Consider the following 18,576-nt stretch of genomic DNA (forward strand, 5'->3'; position numbering starts at 1 on the left):
GGGAATACAAAAAGGGGAGGTGTGAGGAGGCCAAGGAAATAAGCTAATGAGTTCAAAGTTACAAAAAACGGATTTGTTTTTAATTCTTTTTTAGCTATTTGTCTTTTGTCTTTTGTATTTTTATTCTTCTTTTTTCTTTTTCATGTATTTTTCTATGTTCTCTTTTTTGTATCCTTTTCTTTTTATATGACTTTTTTTTATTTTGTAAACTTAGTTTTTGTAAAACTTCAATAAATATTTTTTAAAAAAGCAAAAACAAGACAGCCAGCGGGATAGATCCTGCTGGCTGTCTTGGCTTCTTTGCTCTTTGGGGCTGGGGGGGGATAATCCCCCCCTTTATCCCCCCCCAAAAAACTAGGTGCACCCTATGGTCTGGTGCGCCCTATAGAGTGAAAAATACGGTATTTGGGCAGGGTGGCTGGCTGGCTAATCTGGTCTCCCCAGATGATGCTCAATTGCAACTCCCATCATCCTCGCTTCTTAGCCTTGCTGGCCAGGGCTGTTGGGAACTGAAGTCTAGCAACATCTGGAGTGTCAGAAATTAGCTACCCAGGTTTACGGCCATGGTTGTAATGTAGGAATTCTTGGAGAAGCTAGGCACCTGCATACAAACCCCTGACATAAAACTAAAATGTGAGAGAGGGCACTTGCTCTTCATGCAAAAGACCTCAGGTTAATGTGTAATTATCCAGTTTGTGGGTTGGAGTAGGTTGGAGCAAGCTCTCCTTGCCCTTGGATAAATTCTACCCAAAGTTGGAGACAGTATTCCGGGTGTGATCTGACCAAGGCAGAATAGAGCAGGACTATTCCTTCCCTTGATCTGGACACTAGACTTCTGTTGATGCAGCCTAGAAGAGCATCGCTGATGAATTTATTTTAGTTTGCCATTGTTTGCTGCCTGGAACTGCAGGAAAGGTTGCTCATGCCCTACATCTAGTTCGCATTTAGGTCAGACAAGCAGGCTGAAGTCCTGACCTTGCCTCTTGGATGTGACTGATCCCGATGCTAAGAAAACAAACCTGACCCTGTGTGTGCCAGCGATCCTCCCCCAAGATTCTTGGCCTCATGTCCAGCCAGCTGGACTTGAGTGACAGGCAGCTCTGCCTTTGGACAGCGCATTCCAGGGACAGCTAATGAGACCCTCTTGGCACAGGCAGACGGCTGAGTACAGCGTGTCCCTTGCCCAGAGGTGGCTGAGCTGTCGTTTTCCCTTCCTGCCATGCGGAGAACGTGGGACGCTTTTCTCCAGTGGATGGTCCCAGCCAGCGGCATAAAGAGGAGAAGGATGGGAGATAGCAAGAGGCAGGCAAGGTCCAAGGGCGACCCGGACCTCTAAGGAGTTGTGGGGGGAGAAGGACCTGGTGTTCCCTGCACCCTTGTGAAAGGAGAGTCTCCTGTGTCCTCTCCCGTCTTCCAGCATCTTAGAAGGAGGACCTGTTCTCGGCATAAGCTACCCTTTGGCCAAGGAGTTTCTCTCCCCCGTTGATAGAGGAGCAGAGGCCAATGTTGACCGAAGAATCGGCTTGGATTGGATACCCTTGAGCCAAATATCTCATGCTTAGCCTACACCCTTTTGCACTTCTCCCAAGAAGCCCTGGGGGGAGGAAGTTTTTGCCTGGGTTCCTGCCAATCTCGCTGATGGGAAGATGCAAGACGGGAAGAAAACAGCAAGCACCAAAGGGAACAGGGCACCGTCCGGTGAAGCAGCTGCTCAGCACCCTCTAGATCCACTGAGACGGTAAGTCCATGCTGGACCAAGGCGGTCTAGTCTGGAGTCACTGTTAGTAGCCCAGAGATAAGCTTTCTGCCCATCCATTGTCAGAATTCTTAAAGGATTTTGAGGGTCATCTCTTTCAAGCTCATAATACCATGACTGTAATGCCTGGATGCTGGTCCAACATTTCTTTGTTTCAGGGACAGAGACCCTCCCTGTTTCTGGGATGCTTTGATCCCTTGTTAATTCATGCTTTTGTGAAAAGACTGGTTGGTTCTCTTACCTGGGTAAGCAAGGGCTTTCAAGTTGACAGGCCTCCAGAGGATGTGCTCTGTAAAGACGAATGGAAGGGTCTAGGTATAGTAAAGCACAAAGAGCAATGGCTTTCAGCTGTGCAAGAAAAGAAAGAAAGTTGGAATGAAGCAATGATTTTAAACCACCAGGAGGTAGATTTAAATATGAAGGAAAAGGTGAAGTGAAGTTTTTCTAGGTTACACACATATGTATACATGAGCCAGAGAGAGAGAGAGAGTATACACACTCCACTTTGGGAGAACTGAAGCAGGACTGTGAATAAGTTATCTATAATATCCAAGTAAAAATTGAGTAATGACTGCATAATGGAAAGGATGTTTGTGTTGAGAGCCAGTGTGGTGTAGTGGTTAAGAGCAGTGGACTCGTAATCTGGTGAACTGGGTTTGATTCCCCGCTCCTCTACATGCAACTGCTGGGTGACCTTGGGCTACTCACACTTCTCTGAAGTCTCTCAGCCCCACTCACCTCACAGAGTGTTTGTTGTGGGGAGGAAGGGAAAGGAGATTGTTAGCCGCTTTGAGACTCCTTAGGGTAGTGATAAAGCGGGATATCAAATCCAAACTCTTGTTGTCGTTTTATCAGTTTTTTAATAGAACCGATTGCTAACGTAGGAAGTGTGTGAAGTATCCTCTGAAGCTTTCAGAAGGGTTGAGCAAGGATTGTGAAGTGGAGCCCATCTCAAACTTATCCTTCCAAAAGAGCTGCCTTACCCCAGTTCTGCTTGTGCCTCTCCTTGCACACAGGGGTCCTCTTTCTGTCGTTGCTCAGTGGCAGAAGGCAAGCTTTGCGCATGGAAGGTCCCAGTTCTCATCACTGCCATTTCCCTTAAAGATGAAAATCCCTGCTGGGAAGGGCTTCTCCCTCTTCCGAAGTCCCTAGAGAACTTCTGCCGCTCTGAGTAGGTAGCACTAGGTAGCCTGATCAGCGGACAGGCATTGATGTACGTTCCTTAATGGAAGTCAATTAAGAGAGTGGATTGAGGGATGTGCTGCTGTATAATTCTGTGCCAGCTCTTATGGCCGCCTCTCAGTAATTCTTGAGCTGCGATTCCTGCACTGCAGGGGGTTGGACTAGGTGGTCCATGGTGGTTCCTTCCAACTCTACACTTCTGATTTTATTGTAGTTGTTGCGGGGCTTTCTGGCAAAATGCACAGCAGAAATGTGTTTCGATACTATAAACGGTCCTGTAATCCTCGAATGAAGGGTGGTATATAAATTTAATATTTTTCCCCCTTTAAACAGTGAGCTGAAGTTGGTCATAGCGCTGAAGAGGATGCATCTTTGGTCTCAATGACTCCAGGTGCATTGCTGAGCCTGCTCAGCGGCTGATGGGGGTAGATGGGGGGTATGGATGGATGAACTGTTTTGTCCTGCTTGGGCTGCAGTGAAAAGGCCAGTTGCAGGCCAGACAAGAGACTGTAAAAAACCCTGTGTTGATTGTGTCCTCTCAGCTGTCTTGACTGTGAAATCTAAGCCAGTGGTTGCATGGCGAGCTATAGCTCAGGCAACAACAGATGCGGGCATTTCATTGGGGTCCTGTGGCCTAAGCCTGGCTTCCTACAGTCAAAGCCCACTGAGCATAAAACACAAGGAGCTGCTCCTGCACAAGCCCCACTAAAATGGGCTTGGGTATTTCACCAGGACATGCATTGGACCCTGTTTCTTGGGCACTAGAAAGGAAGGGAACAAGAAAGAGCAGGTTTAGGAAGGCAGCTGTTCCCTCTGTGATACCATAGGAGGGAGATGACTCCGCAGGATTCTGCTGTGAGATTGAGAAGACACTGATATGAGATCCTCCCTTGAGGTCATGCGCAGGGTTTTGTTGCCCTCACTTCTCAAAGCTCAGTGCATTCTCCAATTTTTGAACAGCTTTCAAAGAGGACCAGGCAGGAGGAGAGTTGCCATATTTTAAAAGGTGAAAATATGGACAACTTTTTTGGGCAAAGTTATTGAACTTTTTTTAGTTTTGCCCAAAGTTATTGAGCTTTTCTTGCAAAAATCTCAAAATGAGATTTTAAGTAAATTTGGCGAAATCTAGACTTCCAACATGGGTTGCCATGCATCTGGATTTCCCCTGACATTTCCATGATTTCTGCCCAAATACTGCTCTCGACTTCCGTATTCCATCCATGTCTAGGAAATTCTGGACGTATGGCAACCCTATTTTCAGCTACTGGCCACCGTGGAGCTGCTCCACTGTCAGATGCACCATGCCTCTGAATACCATGCCTTATGAATTAAGGTACTTTTGATAAATAAATGCCTTAGCCTGGGGCTGGTTCCCCATGGCCTGACATTTTACCAATCACTCAGCAATAACATACCTTAGAAAAAGAAACCAAAATATACCAATTGTAAAACAAGTGAAGGAATTTATTTGAAAAGACCCAAGGTGAGATATGGTAGAGGATAAGTATTAAGGGATTTGTTAACTGAAATGGTGACTGTACTCTAAATTTCATGGTAGGTTCTTAAGGCAATCTTTTTCTAATGGATTAAGATGCTGTTGGTTTCATGGGATAGTATTTTGCTATGATGGAGGGTGGCAAGGGAGAATCATAGAATAGAATCATAGAATCATAGAGCTGGAAGAGACCACAAGGGCCACCGAGTCCAACCCCCTGCCAAGCAGGAAACACCATCAGAGCACTCCTGACATATGGTTGTCAAGCCTCTGCTTAAAGACCTCCAAAGAAGGAGACTCCACCACACTCCTTGGCAGCAAACTCCACTGTCGAACAGCTCTTACTGTCAGGAAGTTCTTCCTAATGTTTAGGTGGAATCTTCTTTCTTGTAGTTTGGAACCATTGCTCCGTGTCTGCTTCTCTGGAGCAGCAGAAAACAACCTTTCTCCCTCCTCTATGTGACAGGAGAAAGGAGGTCCAGGAGAAAGCTGGTTGGTATGGATTAAGCACAGGGGTCAGCAAACTTTTTTAGCAGGGGGTCGGTCCACTGTCCCTCAGACCTTCGGGAGGGCCGGAGTATATATTGGGGGGGGGTGAATTCCTATGCCCCACAAATAACCCAGAGATGCATTTTAAATAAAAGCACACATTCTACTCATGTAAAAACACGCTGATTCCTGGACCGTCCGCAGGCCGGATTTAGAAGGTGATTGGGCCGGATCCAGCCCCCAGGCCTTAGATTGCCTACTCATGGATGAAGGGGAGGGATCCTTTCACAAACCAAGTGTTTCTTGAAAATTGTCATGGAGAGTCTGAAGTGCACCCCTCAGCACCTCCACTTTGGAACTCCCTGCGTAGTGATATTAAGCAGACGCCTTTGCTGTGCTTTCCCCCAGTCTGCTGAAATCATCTTTGTATATAGGCAAGCCTACCTGGATGTTCATAAAGATGGTGCAAGTTTTAATTCGTTTCTATTTGAGCTTTCTCAAAGCCTTAAATTGTTAGTAATTCTTCTTACTGATCTTTTTATCGTTTTACCTTTCTCCGTAAACTGCTTTCCGGTTTGTTTATTGGTTCATACAATCAGACAATGTGTAATTTTTATGAAACAAGCAGATAATAAAAAGATTGTGTGGTAGCTGTAACTGGGGAGTAGTGTGCCTGACCAAAAAGCAGCAGCAAAGTTAGTTGGTGAGGAGGTTTTATGTCAGACCCAAAAATTGCCGTGGGCAGATGTGTTGCTGAGCTGAGGGGGACGGAGTCAGAGTTATGAATGACAACCCTGAACTTCAGCCCAGTGTGACTCTTCTGTTGTGTTCCTCCTGTAGTGGCATTGCACATTTGGACCAAGGTGTTCAGGGACCGTCGGGTCTGCTTCTGGTCCGATAACCAGGCAGTGGTGAGCGTTTTGGCAAAGCAGTCTTCACGTTCCAGCAGAGTCTCAGCCCTCTTATACCCTTTCGTTCTGCACTGCTTAAGGTTCAATATTGTGTTTTCTGCCCGGTTAATTCCGGGAGCTTCTGACGGCATTGCTGGTGCTCTGTCCTGCTTTCATCTGGAGTGCTTCAGGTCCCTGGCTCCGGATGCACAGCAGCTGCCCGAGTTTTCTCCCGGATCATCTATGGAACCTTGGCAGCATTTAGTTTTACAGGGAGTAGCGGCTTCCGCTTCCCCTTCTACGCTTAGGTCTTCTAAGAAGGCCTTGACTGACTTCTTAGCCTTTCGCTCGCAGTTCTTGGCTATTGATAGGAGTTTGTCTCCATCTACTGAGCAGGTGCTGCAGTATTTGGTGCACCTGTTGCAGCTTGGTTGTGCCACTAAGACTATCAGGATTCAGTCGGCTGCAATATCTGCAGGACAAAATACGAGGCTAGAGATTTTTCAGCTGCATATTCCATTGCATTTTTCGGAATATGCGCCTCATTCTTTTCGCATAGGCGCTGCCACAACAGCAGCACCTTGGGGCCTGTCAGTTGACAGGATAAAAAATATGGGATGCTGGAAGTCTGACGCTTACAAGGGTTGTGCCAGGAAGCGTCACCAGCAGTGTGTGTTCTGATGCCTGCTTGTTATTCCCTTCTTCTCAGGTCTAGCAGCCGTGCGTATTTGGATTGTCGGCCACAGCATTGTGCACTGGGCCAGTCTGCGGGCTGTGGAGTCTGAACTGGGGCACTGTCTTGGCCTTCCCAACCACGTGAGCGTATCCTGGATGTCCAGATGTGGAATGCGATGGGATGAATTACTCCCAATGGTGCGGGTGAAGGTGTCCTGTGAAGGACCTCCCGCAGCGATGGTGGTGCAGCTGGGCGAGAATGATTTGCCGTTGGTACACAGCTTAAGTTTGCGTTCCCGCATGCAAGAGGACTTGGAAGAGCTGGCGGCCGCTCTCCCTGGACTCAAAATATTTTGGTCACAATTGCTACAGCGACGTGCGTGGCTTGGTAGCAGCAACCCAGCTGCCACCGAAAGGGCCAGGAAGCGCACGGATAGTGCCGTGTCCAAGAAGGTTGTTGCTCTGGGAGGCGCTGTTATCCGCCATGAGGGCATTAACTTCAAGGATGCTGTCTTGTACAGGCCAGATGGTGTAAATCTTTCCAATGCTGGAAATGATGTTTGGCTGAGCGAGGTGTCAGTGGGGTTGATGGGTTGGTTGGAGGTGTGAGTGGTTTGGCAGATATACCCATTTTAGCACAGAAATTTGGTCTTCTGTTTCTAGTTTTTCTGCTGCTTTAAACAAATACATTCAGATGCGTACCAAGCCATCAGATAATGGTGAGTGCCTCTTCAGCACTGAGATACCCATTGGCAACAAGATAACTATTGGCCAGGACATTCATAGTCATTGATTGATTGGTTCGTTGGTTGATTATTATACTTACACATTATTTTAAAAATGTCATTTTATCAGCTTCAAACAACATGGTATTTCAAGTTTGCTGATGAATGGGTCTTTCTTTCTTTCTTTCTTTCTTTCTTTCTTTCTTTCTTTCTTTCATTCTCTATCTATCTATCTATATTGCACCTTGTTCCCTGATGGAACCCAAGTACAGATAAAAACAGGAACTGCTTATAACCCCATTCACAGTCAGTCAATGGATATAGAATGTACGTTGGCAATGAGAAGAGAGATCACATGCATTATCCATGTCAAATCTGCACACATTCATTTGAATGGGAGAACAGAGTGTACACTCATACAAATCTGTGTGTCAAGGGAGCTAGCCTTTTATTTCCCAGGAACAAGAATATTGCTATTCTCAAGTGAGCTAATTCGATAACAGAGTATGGCTTCATCCACTCAGGCATTCAACGTTGCTGGAATGTTTATCTGAAAAGGGTTTAAAGTTTTATATAAAACTTTATATAAGTTTATATAAAACCTTGATATGAAAATCTAGGATTTGACAAAAGGATGTTAGTGCTTCTTTATTAGTACCTGTGAATGTTTCCTAAATAGGCAATAAATAGACTGGGGAGATGAGTTATTGGCAGATGCTATGTGAAAGCCAAACTACAAGTTTAACAATGTACTTATGATGGGCTATTTATTCCTCCTTAATAAAAAGTAGCCAGGTGCCCCCAGTCTGGAATGATACCAAGGGCAGTAGAGTGGCATTAACCTTGCATTGTTTTTCTACTGAAAATTCGCCTCTGAAGATTCTATTTAGCTCCAGTGGTACTGTTTGCAGCAAATGGTGCTACATTACCACTCAGGGCGTATTCACACTTCCATTTGCCCTGTTTCTTCCCTACAGGGAAGCCCATTCTTTAGCGATGAATTGGAACAAATAGCAATCGGGTTTGGGGTGGATTGCTGTTTGTTCCAATTTAGCACTAAAGAGTGAGATGGGAAAACACCATCCCTAGCTGCTACTACTACCTAGAGCAAAGTCAGATGTAGGAGAGGGTAGAACATATGGAGAATTCTGCTAACTGATATTTAGCATGAACCTCCTATGCATAAACCATCAGCCTTCACTTGACTTGCTCTTTTGATTATAGCTACAGCTTGCCTCTTGAGCAAGTAGTAGCTACTATTCTTAGAAGGGGTTGTATAATGGGACCTAAAAGTGTAGCAAATTCTTTTTTTATATATATAAATATTTTTATTAGTTTTCCAAAACAATTATACATTTTCTCTATGTTTTAACAAATTAATCTTTTTTGACTTCCTTCTGCTTTTCTGGTAATCATCCATATTTACTCTTCAATACGCATTCCCTTCATTGTATTGCCATTTGTCTTCCCTCCCCTTTCTATTGACAATACATCTCAAACTTTTACAGTGCTTCTTGAAACCCCACTAGCGTTGTTTGCACATCACATACATTTTTCAGATAATCTACAAACTTTCCCCAATCTTCGATGAACTTTTGCTTTCAAACATATCTTATTTTCCCAGTCAATCTGTCCAGTTCCGCATAGTCCGTTAGTTTCAATCTCCATTCTTGTATCGTCGGTACTTCCTCTTGTTTCCATTTCTGGGCCAATAAATTTTTTGCTGCTGTAACTGCATACTGGAAAAGTTTACAGTCTTTCCTTCTTATTTCATTTCCTGTGATCCCTAAAAGAAAAGCTTCTGGTTTCTTAACAAAAGTATATTTTAACATCTTTTTCAATTCATTATATATTGCTTCCCAAAAGCTCCTCACTTTCTTACATTCCCACCACATATGGTAAAACATTCCCTCTTTTTCTTTACATTTCCAACACTTATTGCAAGTTTTATACATTTTTGCAAGTTTTACCGGTGTGATGTACCATCTATAAAACATTTTCATAACATTTTCCTTCAGCGCCGTGCATGCAGTAAATTTTAAATTTTCTTTCCACATTTTTTCCCAGTCTTCAAATTGAATATTATAACCAAAATCTTTGGCCCATTGTATCGTTACCGATTTGACCTCTTCATCTTTCGTGTACCATTCCAACAATATCTTATACTTTTTTGACAAAATTTTATGTTCATTATTTATTATATCTATTTGGAACTTAGAATCTTTTCCTTCGTAACCACTTTCCTTTATATCTTTTTTAAACATTTCGTTTACCTGGAAATAATGCAACCAATCATATGCATAATCTTTAACTTGTTCATATGGTTTTAATTTCCATTTTCCTCCTTCTTTAGTTACCATTTCCCCATACGTAGCCCATTTACCTCTCATATTAATTTTCTTTACACACATAACCTCCAACAGGGATAACCAATGTGGAACTCTCGGTTCCAGAAGACTCTTATAAAAAGTGTAGCAAATTCAGTTATATTTCAAGCTCCACACTTTGGCTCCATATGCAAATGATTCCATGTCCAGTGCACTCAAGATTTTCAAATACTTTATTTGCAGTATGTTAAGAACCTGGTGAAATAATTACAACTTTCCCTCAACTTCCTTTCATTACACTGTGCTTCAGTTAGACCCCCGAGCTGGACAGCACTTATTTCTGAGTAATGGCAAACTAATGTACCTTTCCCTGGACTTCAGCTCATTAGACCATTCTTCCATTAGACTGTGCTGATTTCTTTATACTTTCAACCTGTATTCAAACTCCCACTGCAACAATTTTATGTGAAATTTAGAGCTAACAGATTGTAAAGTTAGGCTATCCACTACTATCTGAGATGATGTACAATATCCTTCCACCTGCTCTTGTTAACAAGGTCCTCAGAAATTCATACTTGATCTTCCATTCATGTGTTTAACCAGCATTTGCCCTCAGACTAAATCTTTCATGTGCTGTGCTGGCAAAATGAAACAAGGGCTTTAAATCGTATCAGTACTCTCTGTAAGCCAGGTTTTGTGGAAAGTTTATGAATGTCACTTTGTAAATACAATCAGCACCATTTTGAAGATTTTGCGTGGACACATAACATACGGATCAACAGCTCGTATGGATCAATGGTTTTTTTCTGGCAGATCATTAAAACAGGTAGGTGGCACTTATAAATTTTGTACATTTAAAACCCTATCGTCCTGCAACTTAAAAAAGATTGTAAGGAAAGTTGAGCAAAAACTATTCCCCTTGCTTTGCTTTTGAGTCACAAAAGACTCCTGTTTTCCATCATTTTTGGGAGGAAGTACCTGAAAGTGATTCATTGAAGTTAATTATGGGCCGGAGGGAGTCTGGGAAAACGGTCTCGGTGGTGAGTGGAAAAGCGTATTTCCAGCAACTGGCATTCGGAAGCATTTCTGCCTCCAGCCGTGGAGGCAGAGCCATCTTGGTTAGTAGCTGTCAACAGCCCTCTCCTCCCCAAGAGGGAAGCCTTCCACCTGACCCCTCAAGACTCTCTTTATGGTGTGAGGCTAAGGCTGTAATCCTCACAGCACTCGGCAGGGCTTATTTATGCCTCCACGTGGCGAGGATCACATGGTATGTTTTGAAGCAAACAACACGTCTTGAGTGTGCTCAGTTTCGGACGCGGCTGGGACGCTGCACTGCTTTTTTGTAAAGGAGCAAATGAAGACATCCGAAACCGGGGCTGCTGTCACAACAGTTCGGTCACTTCTTGCACAGCTGACCTTTGGCATCATGTGTCTGCCGCACACCAGCTGCCTTGAAGGCGAAAAACAACATAATCTCCCTGCTCCTGCTGGCAACCATGGGCGGGGAGCAGAGGCTGGGGAGAGGGGACCAGGATGGTTTGGAGACATTGATGGGTGAGGGGGTGACGTGCTTTGCAGCATTTTAGAGAGCCACCCCCTGAGATCCACATAATGGTCACCGCCTTGGCCAGAAAGTGCTGGACCACTGCCAGCGTGGCGTGCGTTGAGCGCAGTTATGCTCTTACTTGGAGGTGACGTTCTTCAGGAGTTGCCAGCCTGCCCACGATCTCCAAATGCTTGTAATTCAGTACCCTGGAGATGTATTAGCTAGTCCTGCCGCCCTCCTGCCACCTTCATTTATGGCTCTGCAAAACAGACAGCTAAAAATAGCCAGGGGCTGGCGGTGATGAAATTGTAATTGCTCATTGCATGAAATGCCAGGGTATTCTGCCAAGGCGCTGAGCGCCCCTCGGTTCAAGACCCGGGAAAACCATTTAGAGGGAAGGGTTTGCAATAGGATGAGGCGTCTGGCCCCTGCTGGGTTATTTTTCTTTACTAAGGCATAGCCAAGCAGGCAGCACCATCAAAGAAACTGAGACGGCCTGGAGATTCTCAAGTTGGTTCTTCTGCAAAGCTGCCTTTTAGGTTTTTGGTTTTCAGCTGAAACTAAAGCAGAACAAGGCATTCTTCATCTGCAGTTTTTGAACCCATCTGCAGGCAGCTAAGTAAATTGCATGTTATCCGGGAGACAATGGAGGAGGTGAGGTCAAACTGTTGGCAGGTTGCAGCGTCTGCTGTGGCTGTAGAAGCCGATGCAGGAGAGACATGTTTTGTTGCAGCTGGGGCAGGTGAAGGCATCTGGTAGATGCACCAGGCTGTTTCTTCTCTCTCTGCTCCTCCCGGCGGTCATTCCTCCTCTGATCACTGCTTTGGATACACTACTGCCTGTCTCCAGTCACTGCAGTTGTTTCTCTGATGGTGGCAACTCAAGGAACCCCAACGGCTTCCTCCTGGTGGGTAGGAATCGGGGAGATGGGGAATCTGTCCTTTGTTCTGCAACACGCAAAGCCCTCTGTGTCCTTGGAGATAAGGGAGTTGGGGAGCTTAGTGTTGGAAAACGCTCTTGGGGTGCCTGCAAGTCCCCAGAACTCCAAACACCCTCTGGTACGCGCAGCTCTGGAAAAGGCATCTCTCTCTTCTCCTGAGATGCTTCTGCAGCCTCTGTCCTCTCCTCCTCTGCAACATTTGCTGAGTCTGAACCGCTTTCTGCACCTGGCTCTTCCGGCTCGAGAAAGCCTGTTGCCTCTTCAGCACCCCACCATTCCTCTCCTCCTTTTCCCTCTGACCTGTGCTCTTTGCCCCACCACCACTCCCCAGGCTCTGAGCCTTCCTCCTCTGCCCGGCTAGTGCCTCCCAGCCAACCCACACATCACCACAAATTGGGACTTACCAGCAGATAGAATTAAGTCCCTCAGGAGATGGCATTCCAAGGCACACCTGCGCCCCTGAACTTACACTGTCTTGTTTATTTTCTTGGTTTTTTGAGGATTGGCTACCAAGAAGGTATGATTTGTGGGCACAGGGTTGTGTATTGGGCCAAAGTCCACACAGTTTCGTCCAAGTGGGGCAGCAGCCTGGGCTTCCCCTCAAATCTAGAGGCCCAGGTGGGGGCTAGGGCCACAGCACTCCCCAGGTGCAATCCAGCAAGGGACTACTCATTGATGCAGGTCAAGAACTCGCTCATTTCCAGTCGAACCCAAATTAAGTCTTTCCTCCAGTAGTCAATAAAGTCATGACCTGATTTGACCCAAATACTAGTTGCCTTTTCTCTTTATTCATTGAATTTAGGGGGCATGGTTTCCGTAGGACAGGGGGATGCATGGGCACCTAAGTCCGCGCCATTGAGCACCGGCACTTCCTCCACCATGAACAATCCAATGAGGGAGACCCATTGGGTCACTTTGTGGGCAGTAAAGGACGTTCTTGGGTTGAGCTTGCTGTCCAGGAAGTGGATCTTGGCCGCTTGGTCCCTGGGCATATAACCAAGGCCCCTGGCTTGCCTTAGCAGCCACTTCCTTGTTATTTTAGGATGTTCTTTGGGGTGGGGATTTCTGAAAAAGTGGGAAGGCATGGCGTTTGCTGCAGGGCGAGTCGGAAGTTAAGGCTCACTCCCACTGATTAATTCTCCCAGGGGCCCGAGAGTTTCTCTCCGTGCCTTGCAAAAGCTCAATCTTATGTGTTGAATCGGGTCTTACCAGATTGTGTGGAAAATAAGAAGAGAGGTTTTCCATAACCTGAGCTTCAGTGCAGAGGTGAGGAGGGGAAGGTACCAACTGCAGCAAGCCTGGCACCTCTTCAGGAGCAGCAGGGAATTTATGCAGTGAAGGAGAGCTCAGTGTTTTGGTTTTGAGATCCTTAGGAGTATAAGGGCCTGCAGTGTAATCAGGAATTTGAAGGCTGAAGTTAGAAAAACAAGTTTGTCTTTTTCTGCTGCATCCCCTCTCTCAAACTGGGAGGCACTCTATCCTGTCTTCTGCCTTGACACCAGGACACAATGCAAGATCTGACGTGCTATTACCGTATTTTTCGCTCTATAACACGCACCCGACCATAACATGCACGTAGTTTTTAGAGGAGGAAAATCCGTAGGCATGCCACCCGTAGGCATTCCCTCCATAACACGCACAGACATTTCCCCTTACTTTTTAGGATGAAAAAAGTGAGTGTTATGGTGCAAAAAATACGGTATTTTGCTATGGTTTAAATGGGTAATAGTCTTGTGCCATCTCAGATTGCATCATATGTCAGGGTTCTCATGGTCGAAAGCTTTTCCGTTTCCTGCAGAGAGAAAATGAGCACATCGGGGCGATGGCTAGGCTTCAACCCCTGTCCCTGACATACTTGCTTTCTACATGCAGGGATATTTTTTTAATTGCTCAGGAAGTGGACTGCCTGTGTCAGCTTCTGCCTCCCAAATGTACCCCTTTGACAATATGGGGGTTATGTAGTAGCAGGTTGGATGGTTTCTTTCAAAAGGGATTAGACAAGTTTGTGGTGATGTTTGGCCCTGGAGCAGAGCTAAGTGTCCTGGATTGTCCGTGATCTCCAGGCGGATATTTCTTCTGAAAAAGCCACAGAGGGCTGTCCACAAGTGCCACAAGGGTTGGACATGAACCCTCAAAGCTTGCTAAATGACAAGTGGCAAAATCTAGTGCAGCTAATTTAATGCAGGGTAGTGGAGACACATATCAAGGGAGGCTTTCGACAAACGGAAAGCTCTTCAGGCCTGTGGTCTCCCGGCTGTGGATTACGCTGTGCATTCCTTTAGGATCTGCCCATTGGGGTCTGCCAACCGATGGAATCAAGGATATGGGACGCTGAAGATCTAATGCATACAGAAGGTATATCTGCAAGAACCCATGGTAATCACGCTCTGTCACTCCTTTATTTTCAGGTTACCCCGTGATTAACATATGGATCGTGGGACACTATATCACCCACTGGGCCTTTGTGCGTGCCACCAGTACCTGCTTGGGGAGCTGCTTGGGGCTTCCTGAAAGTTTCAGTGTCTCCTGGGTCACAAAGTGTGACATGAAATGGGAGGAGTTTATGCCAATCGTGATGGCCAGAGCTGCCTTGGCTGGCCCCCCCAAAGCTCTGATCGTTCAACTTGGAGAGAACGACCTGGGTCAAAGGAACGGCAAGGACCTAGCCGTAAGCATGATGAAGGACTTTGATAAGCTGGCTGCTTTGTTCCCAGGCCTGACCTTAATCTGGTCTGAAATGCTGGTGAGGCGGTGTTGGGGAGATTTCTCCCGCCCGCGGGGAATCAACAAGACCAGGAGAACTATTAATCGTAGGGTGGCAGAGAAGGTGCAGCTCTTGAATGGACGGGTGATACGACACCCCAACATTATGTATAGCCAGGAGGACTTGTTTCATAATGACGGCGTTCACCTTTCCGATTTGGGAAGTGATGTTTGGCTGGCTGATCTCATCCAGGGCATTAAGGATTGGTTGCAGGTGTGAGGGTGTTGGCAGCGATCCTTTGGGGCTTGAGTGGCGGTTAGGCATTGGGTAAGTCTTGTTTATGGGAGGGGAGATTGTAGCCTCCGCCTGCCCCTCCTCGTTAAGGGTATCCTGTTAAAGGGATCCGGGTGTGTGGTGCCTGTCCAAAGCCTGGGCGTGGGCTAGGGCCTTGCCACAACCCCTTCGGGGACCCTGGGGGTGCCACGATTTTATGTATATCATAGGGCTCCCCCTACCAGTCATTTATTCTTAGGAGGCTCCCTGCAGATGGGCAGGAGTCAGGATATAGTCTTCTTTCACCCAGTGCCTAAGCCAAACCGCTCACGTGTGTAACCAATAAAGTTGTGGCCCATTTTATCCCATTGACCTAAATATTTGTGTCTGTGTTTTTATTATCTAAGGGGGCTGCAGGGCCCGGGGTCTCGACACGCAGTGAGACCAGGCTTGATTTCTGTTTGAATCCAAGACCACGGTAGGCAGTAGCCCCTAGGCTGTGGGGTACCTCTTGTCCGTGGGGAAAGCCACTTCATCCTTGTCAGGGCGGTGTGTTCCTCTCTCCACAAACAAACACCTCCGGAGACTTCTAGTGCTTTAATGGTCTTTATTTACAATATTTACAATGGTCATCAAGAGTTCATTGTCATTCATCAGAGTCACTCAGTTCAGATACCGGTAGAGGCCTCCGCTTACACCGCCAACACCTCATAAAATTCGGGAATTTAGCACCCCGCCTTTCAAGTTTCCTCTTGTCCATGCACCTCACGAGAGCCGTCATAAATCTCTCGCCATTCTCTGATCTAGAACTTAACCCTTGTCCCTGTGGAGCTGTTGGCTCGCTAGCAGCCTCTTTGCCTGAAGACACTGCCCTTCCTTCGCCTGCTCCTCCAGCTCCCTCTTCCTCAGGTACAGTGTCCTCTTCTCTACCCTGAAGTTCCACATCCAGGGAACTCGAACATACTGACTCAGCCCTGACAGTCCTGCTGCTCCCACCACCACCTGGAGGATGAGCTGGGACAGCCGAGGCCCCTTCCCACTCAGGACCTTTCTGGGAGTGTTACAGGACTCTCTTTCCTCTGCAATGTTGTTTGGGGGTTTTTAAGTGGGGATGGAATTCACACTGAGGTCCAGCTCCGAGGGCCTTCTGGCAGTTCCCTCACTGCGAGAAGCCAAGTTACAGGGAACCAGGCAGAGGGCCTTCTCGGTAGTGGCACCCGCCCTGTAGAACGCCCTCCCACCAGGTGTCAAAGAGAAGAACAATTACCAGACTTTTAGAAGACGTCTTAAGGCAGCCCTGTTTAGGGAACCTTTTAATGTTTAATAGACTATTATATTTTAATATTCCGTTGGAAGCCGCCAAGAGTGGCTGGGGAAACCCAGCCAGATGGGTGGGGTATAAATAATAAATTACTAAATTATTATTATTATTATATGTTGTGATTTTTGAAGGTGGGTGGGTTTCATTTGGCTTGGTGAAGCACCGTGTCACCTGGAAGAGCTCCTCTTCTCTTGCTGGTCTTGGGGGGGTGGGATGGCTTGCAGAGGGAGCCTCAGCTGGTGCATGGAGGTCAGGAAGGGGGAGAAGCTGCAGCTAAAGAGCACTGTGGGGCTGTCTCTGCTGCCACTGCTCAATGCAGGAGGGCTTCCTGGGCTTAGCCCTCGCTCAGCTGCTGTTTCTCCACCTTCTGCACTCACCCCCACCCTGTGGTGAGGCACCGTGAGGGCCTTCATGGTGATGTCATTCCTGTATGTCCGGGGGTTGGACTGGATGACCCTTGGGTCCCTCCCAGCTATTCAATTCTGTGATTTTACGACGATGAGAGAAGCAAGGCCTTCTGGGCGCTGATGCTTGGAGCCCCTCCATTGTAGGATCGGGGTGTGTGTGTGTGTGTGTGTGTGTGTGTATGTATGTGTAAATAAACCGTATATCCTAAAGACACCACAGTCTCTGCTGTGCCTCATTTCCAAAAGGAAAAGCGAACCCTGGGGAAGCACCTGGAACCTCACACAGCTCGGAGCTTGGGGAGGCATGCTGCATACTAAAACACTTTTTTAAAGGAGTATTTAAAATCGGATAGCTGCTTTAATACATATTGTGAAATGTGTTTCCAGACACCTGCTTTGGACCTTCTCGAAAGTACCAACAAGTGGGGAAAGGAGTGCCACTTTTTATAGTTATTTTAAATCCCCCACGCAGGAGAAATGTAGGCACTTTGGATGCGCAGCACACACAGCAATGGGCCTCTTTGGGCAAGATGACAACCTTGATGGCTTTAAAAGACGACTGGAGGAACAGACGATCTCCTCGCCAGGATGGTTGGAGGCAGCAAGGCTTCTGAATGCCGGTTGCTGGAAGCCGCAGGAAGAGAGAGGGCTCTTGCCTTCACGCCCCGTTTGCTGGTTTCCCCCAAGCATCTGATGGTTGCCCCTGTGAGAATAGGATGCTGAACTAAATGGCCCATTGACCTGACGCAGCAGTGTCTCTGACTTCACCCCCAGAGGCGCACTCCATTGTCTCTTGAGACAGAAGGATGCCAATAACTATGAATGAAGCTCAGGGGGGACAAGTCCTGATGTGGAAGGTGGGAAGGGGACCAAGGAAGACTGTGAGCCGTGAGGATTCATAGTGTTCCTTCATCTAAGGTGAGCCTGACGTTATCGTGCCTGCCTATCTCCATATTCAGCAGCTGCTGAGCTAAGCCTCTTAACCTTGGCATTTAGCAGGCAGCGAGAAAACAACTGAGTGGATCTAACCTTGGCGCAGTTTATATTTTAGGAACATTTTACGCTGCAGTTCACAAAGCCTCCCTTTCTCCATTTAAAAATACATGCATACATGCCTGAAGCTATAAAAGCAGCAGGTTAGGCTACAAATAAACCAATGAGTAAAATGGAAGGCTTTTTTAAAAATAAAGCAATCCGTTTGGAATTGGTCTCTCAGAGGTCCGGCCTGCCAAGTGGACTTTTCATTCTGCTGTGCTTGAGCATTCTGAAGGAGAACTTGGGCTCCCTTGGCATCTGCTCTCCAGGTCCTCAGACCACCTGCTGCTTACAAATTCCCTGACTTTGTTGCAAGGTGTCTTGCATGGAAACAGAGGTGGGGTGAGGGGCTTTAGCTAAGCACCCATCCCTGTCAAGGAGCATGACAAAGGCATGGTTCCCCCCAGATGCTATGGCACTCCTGCGTTTTGGAAATGGGCAAGTGACCTGTTTGGGATGCAGTCACAATCCCTTCGAAGGATCAGGCTTGCTGGTACACCTTTGTCACTAGGATTGCACACGAATCCAATGAGTTTTCAAGAGTTTGCATTCTGATTCCTGGAGCCAAGAAAGAAGCAAAAGGAGTTGTGAAAGGAAAAGGGACCTCATTGTTTGGGAAGAAGCCGAGGCTGACTCCCTTCAGCACCAGGCTGGCAAAACTAAAAAATGCTAGAAAGTGCTGTTATGCCGACTTCTCGGAGCAAAGCCAGCTTAACATATCCAAGATGCAAACCCCATCTGAGACTCTCTATTTAGTTTCTAGCCAATGCAAGTTTTGCACAGCCAGCACTTTGGCCCTAAGGAAGCACCC

General features: G+C 46.6%; 1 protein-coding gene across 4 annotated transcripts in view; it reads left to right on the plus strand.

Moving 5' to 3' along the window:
- Positions 1-260: 260 nt before the first annotated feature.
- The window catches only part of ZNF638 (zinc finger protein 638), a 67,267-nt gene continuing 48,951 nt past the window's right edge, over positions 261-18,576 (plus strand). For 2 of the 4 annotated variants that reach the window (XM_083631544.1, XM_083631545.1), the window contains exon 1: positions 780-1,738. In XM_083631544.1, the coding sequence (XP_083487670.1) occupies positions 1,647-1,738 (92 nt within the window). In that variant the 5' untranslated portion in view covers positions 780-1,646. Of the gene's footprint in view, positions 515-763; positions 1,739-18,576 lie in introns of those variants that run through there. The other 2 variants (XM_083631542.1, XM_083631543.1) reach the window with 2 other exon arrangements.

Source organism: Podarcis filfolensis (assembly GCF_964270895.1).
Source record: "Podarcis filfolensis genome assembly, chromosome: 9".
Taxonomy (NCBI): Eukaryota; Metazoa; Chordata; class Lepidosauria; order Squamata; family Lacertidae; genus Podarcis; species Podarcis filfolensis.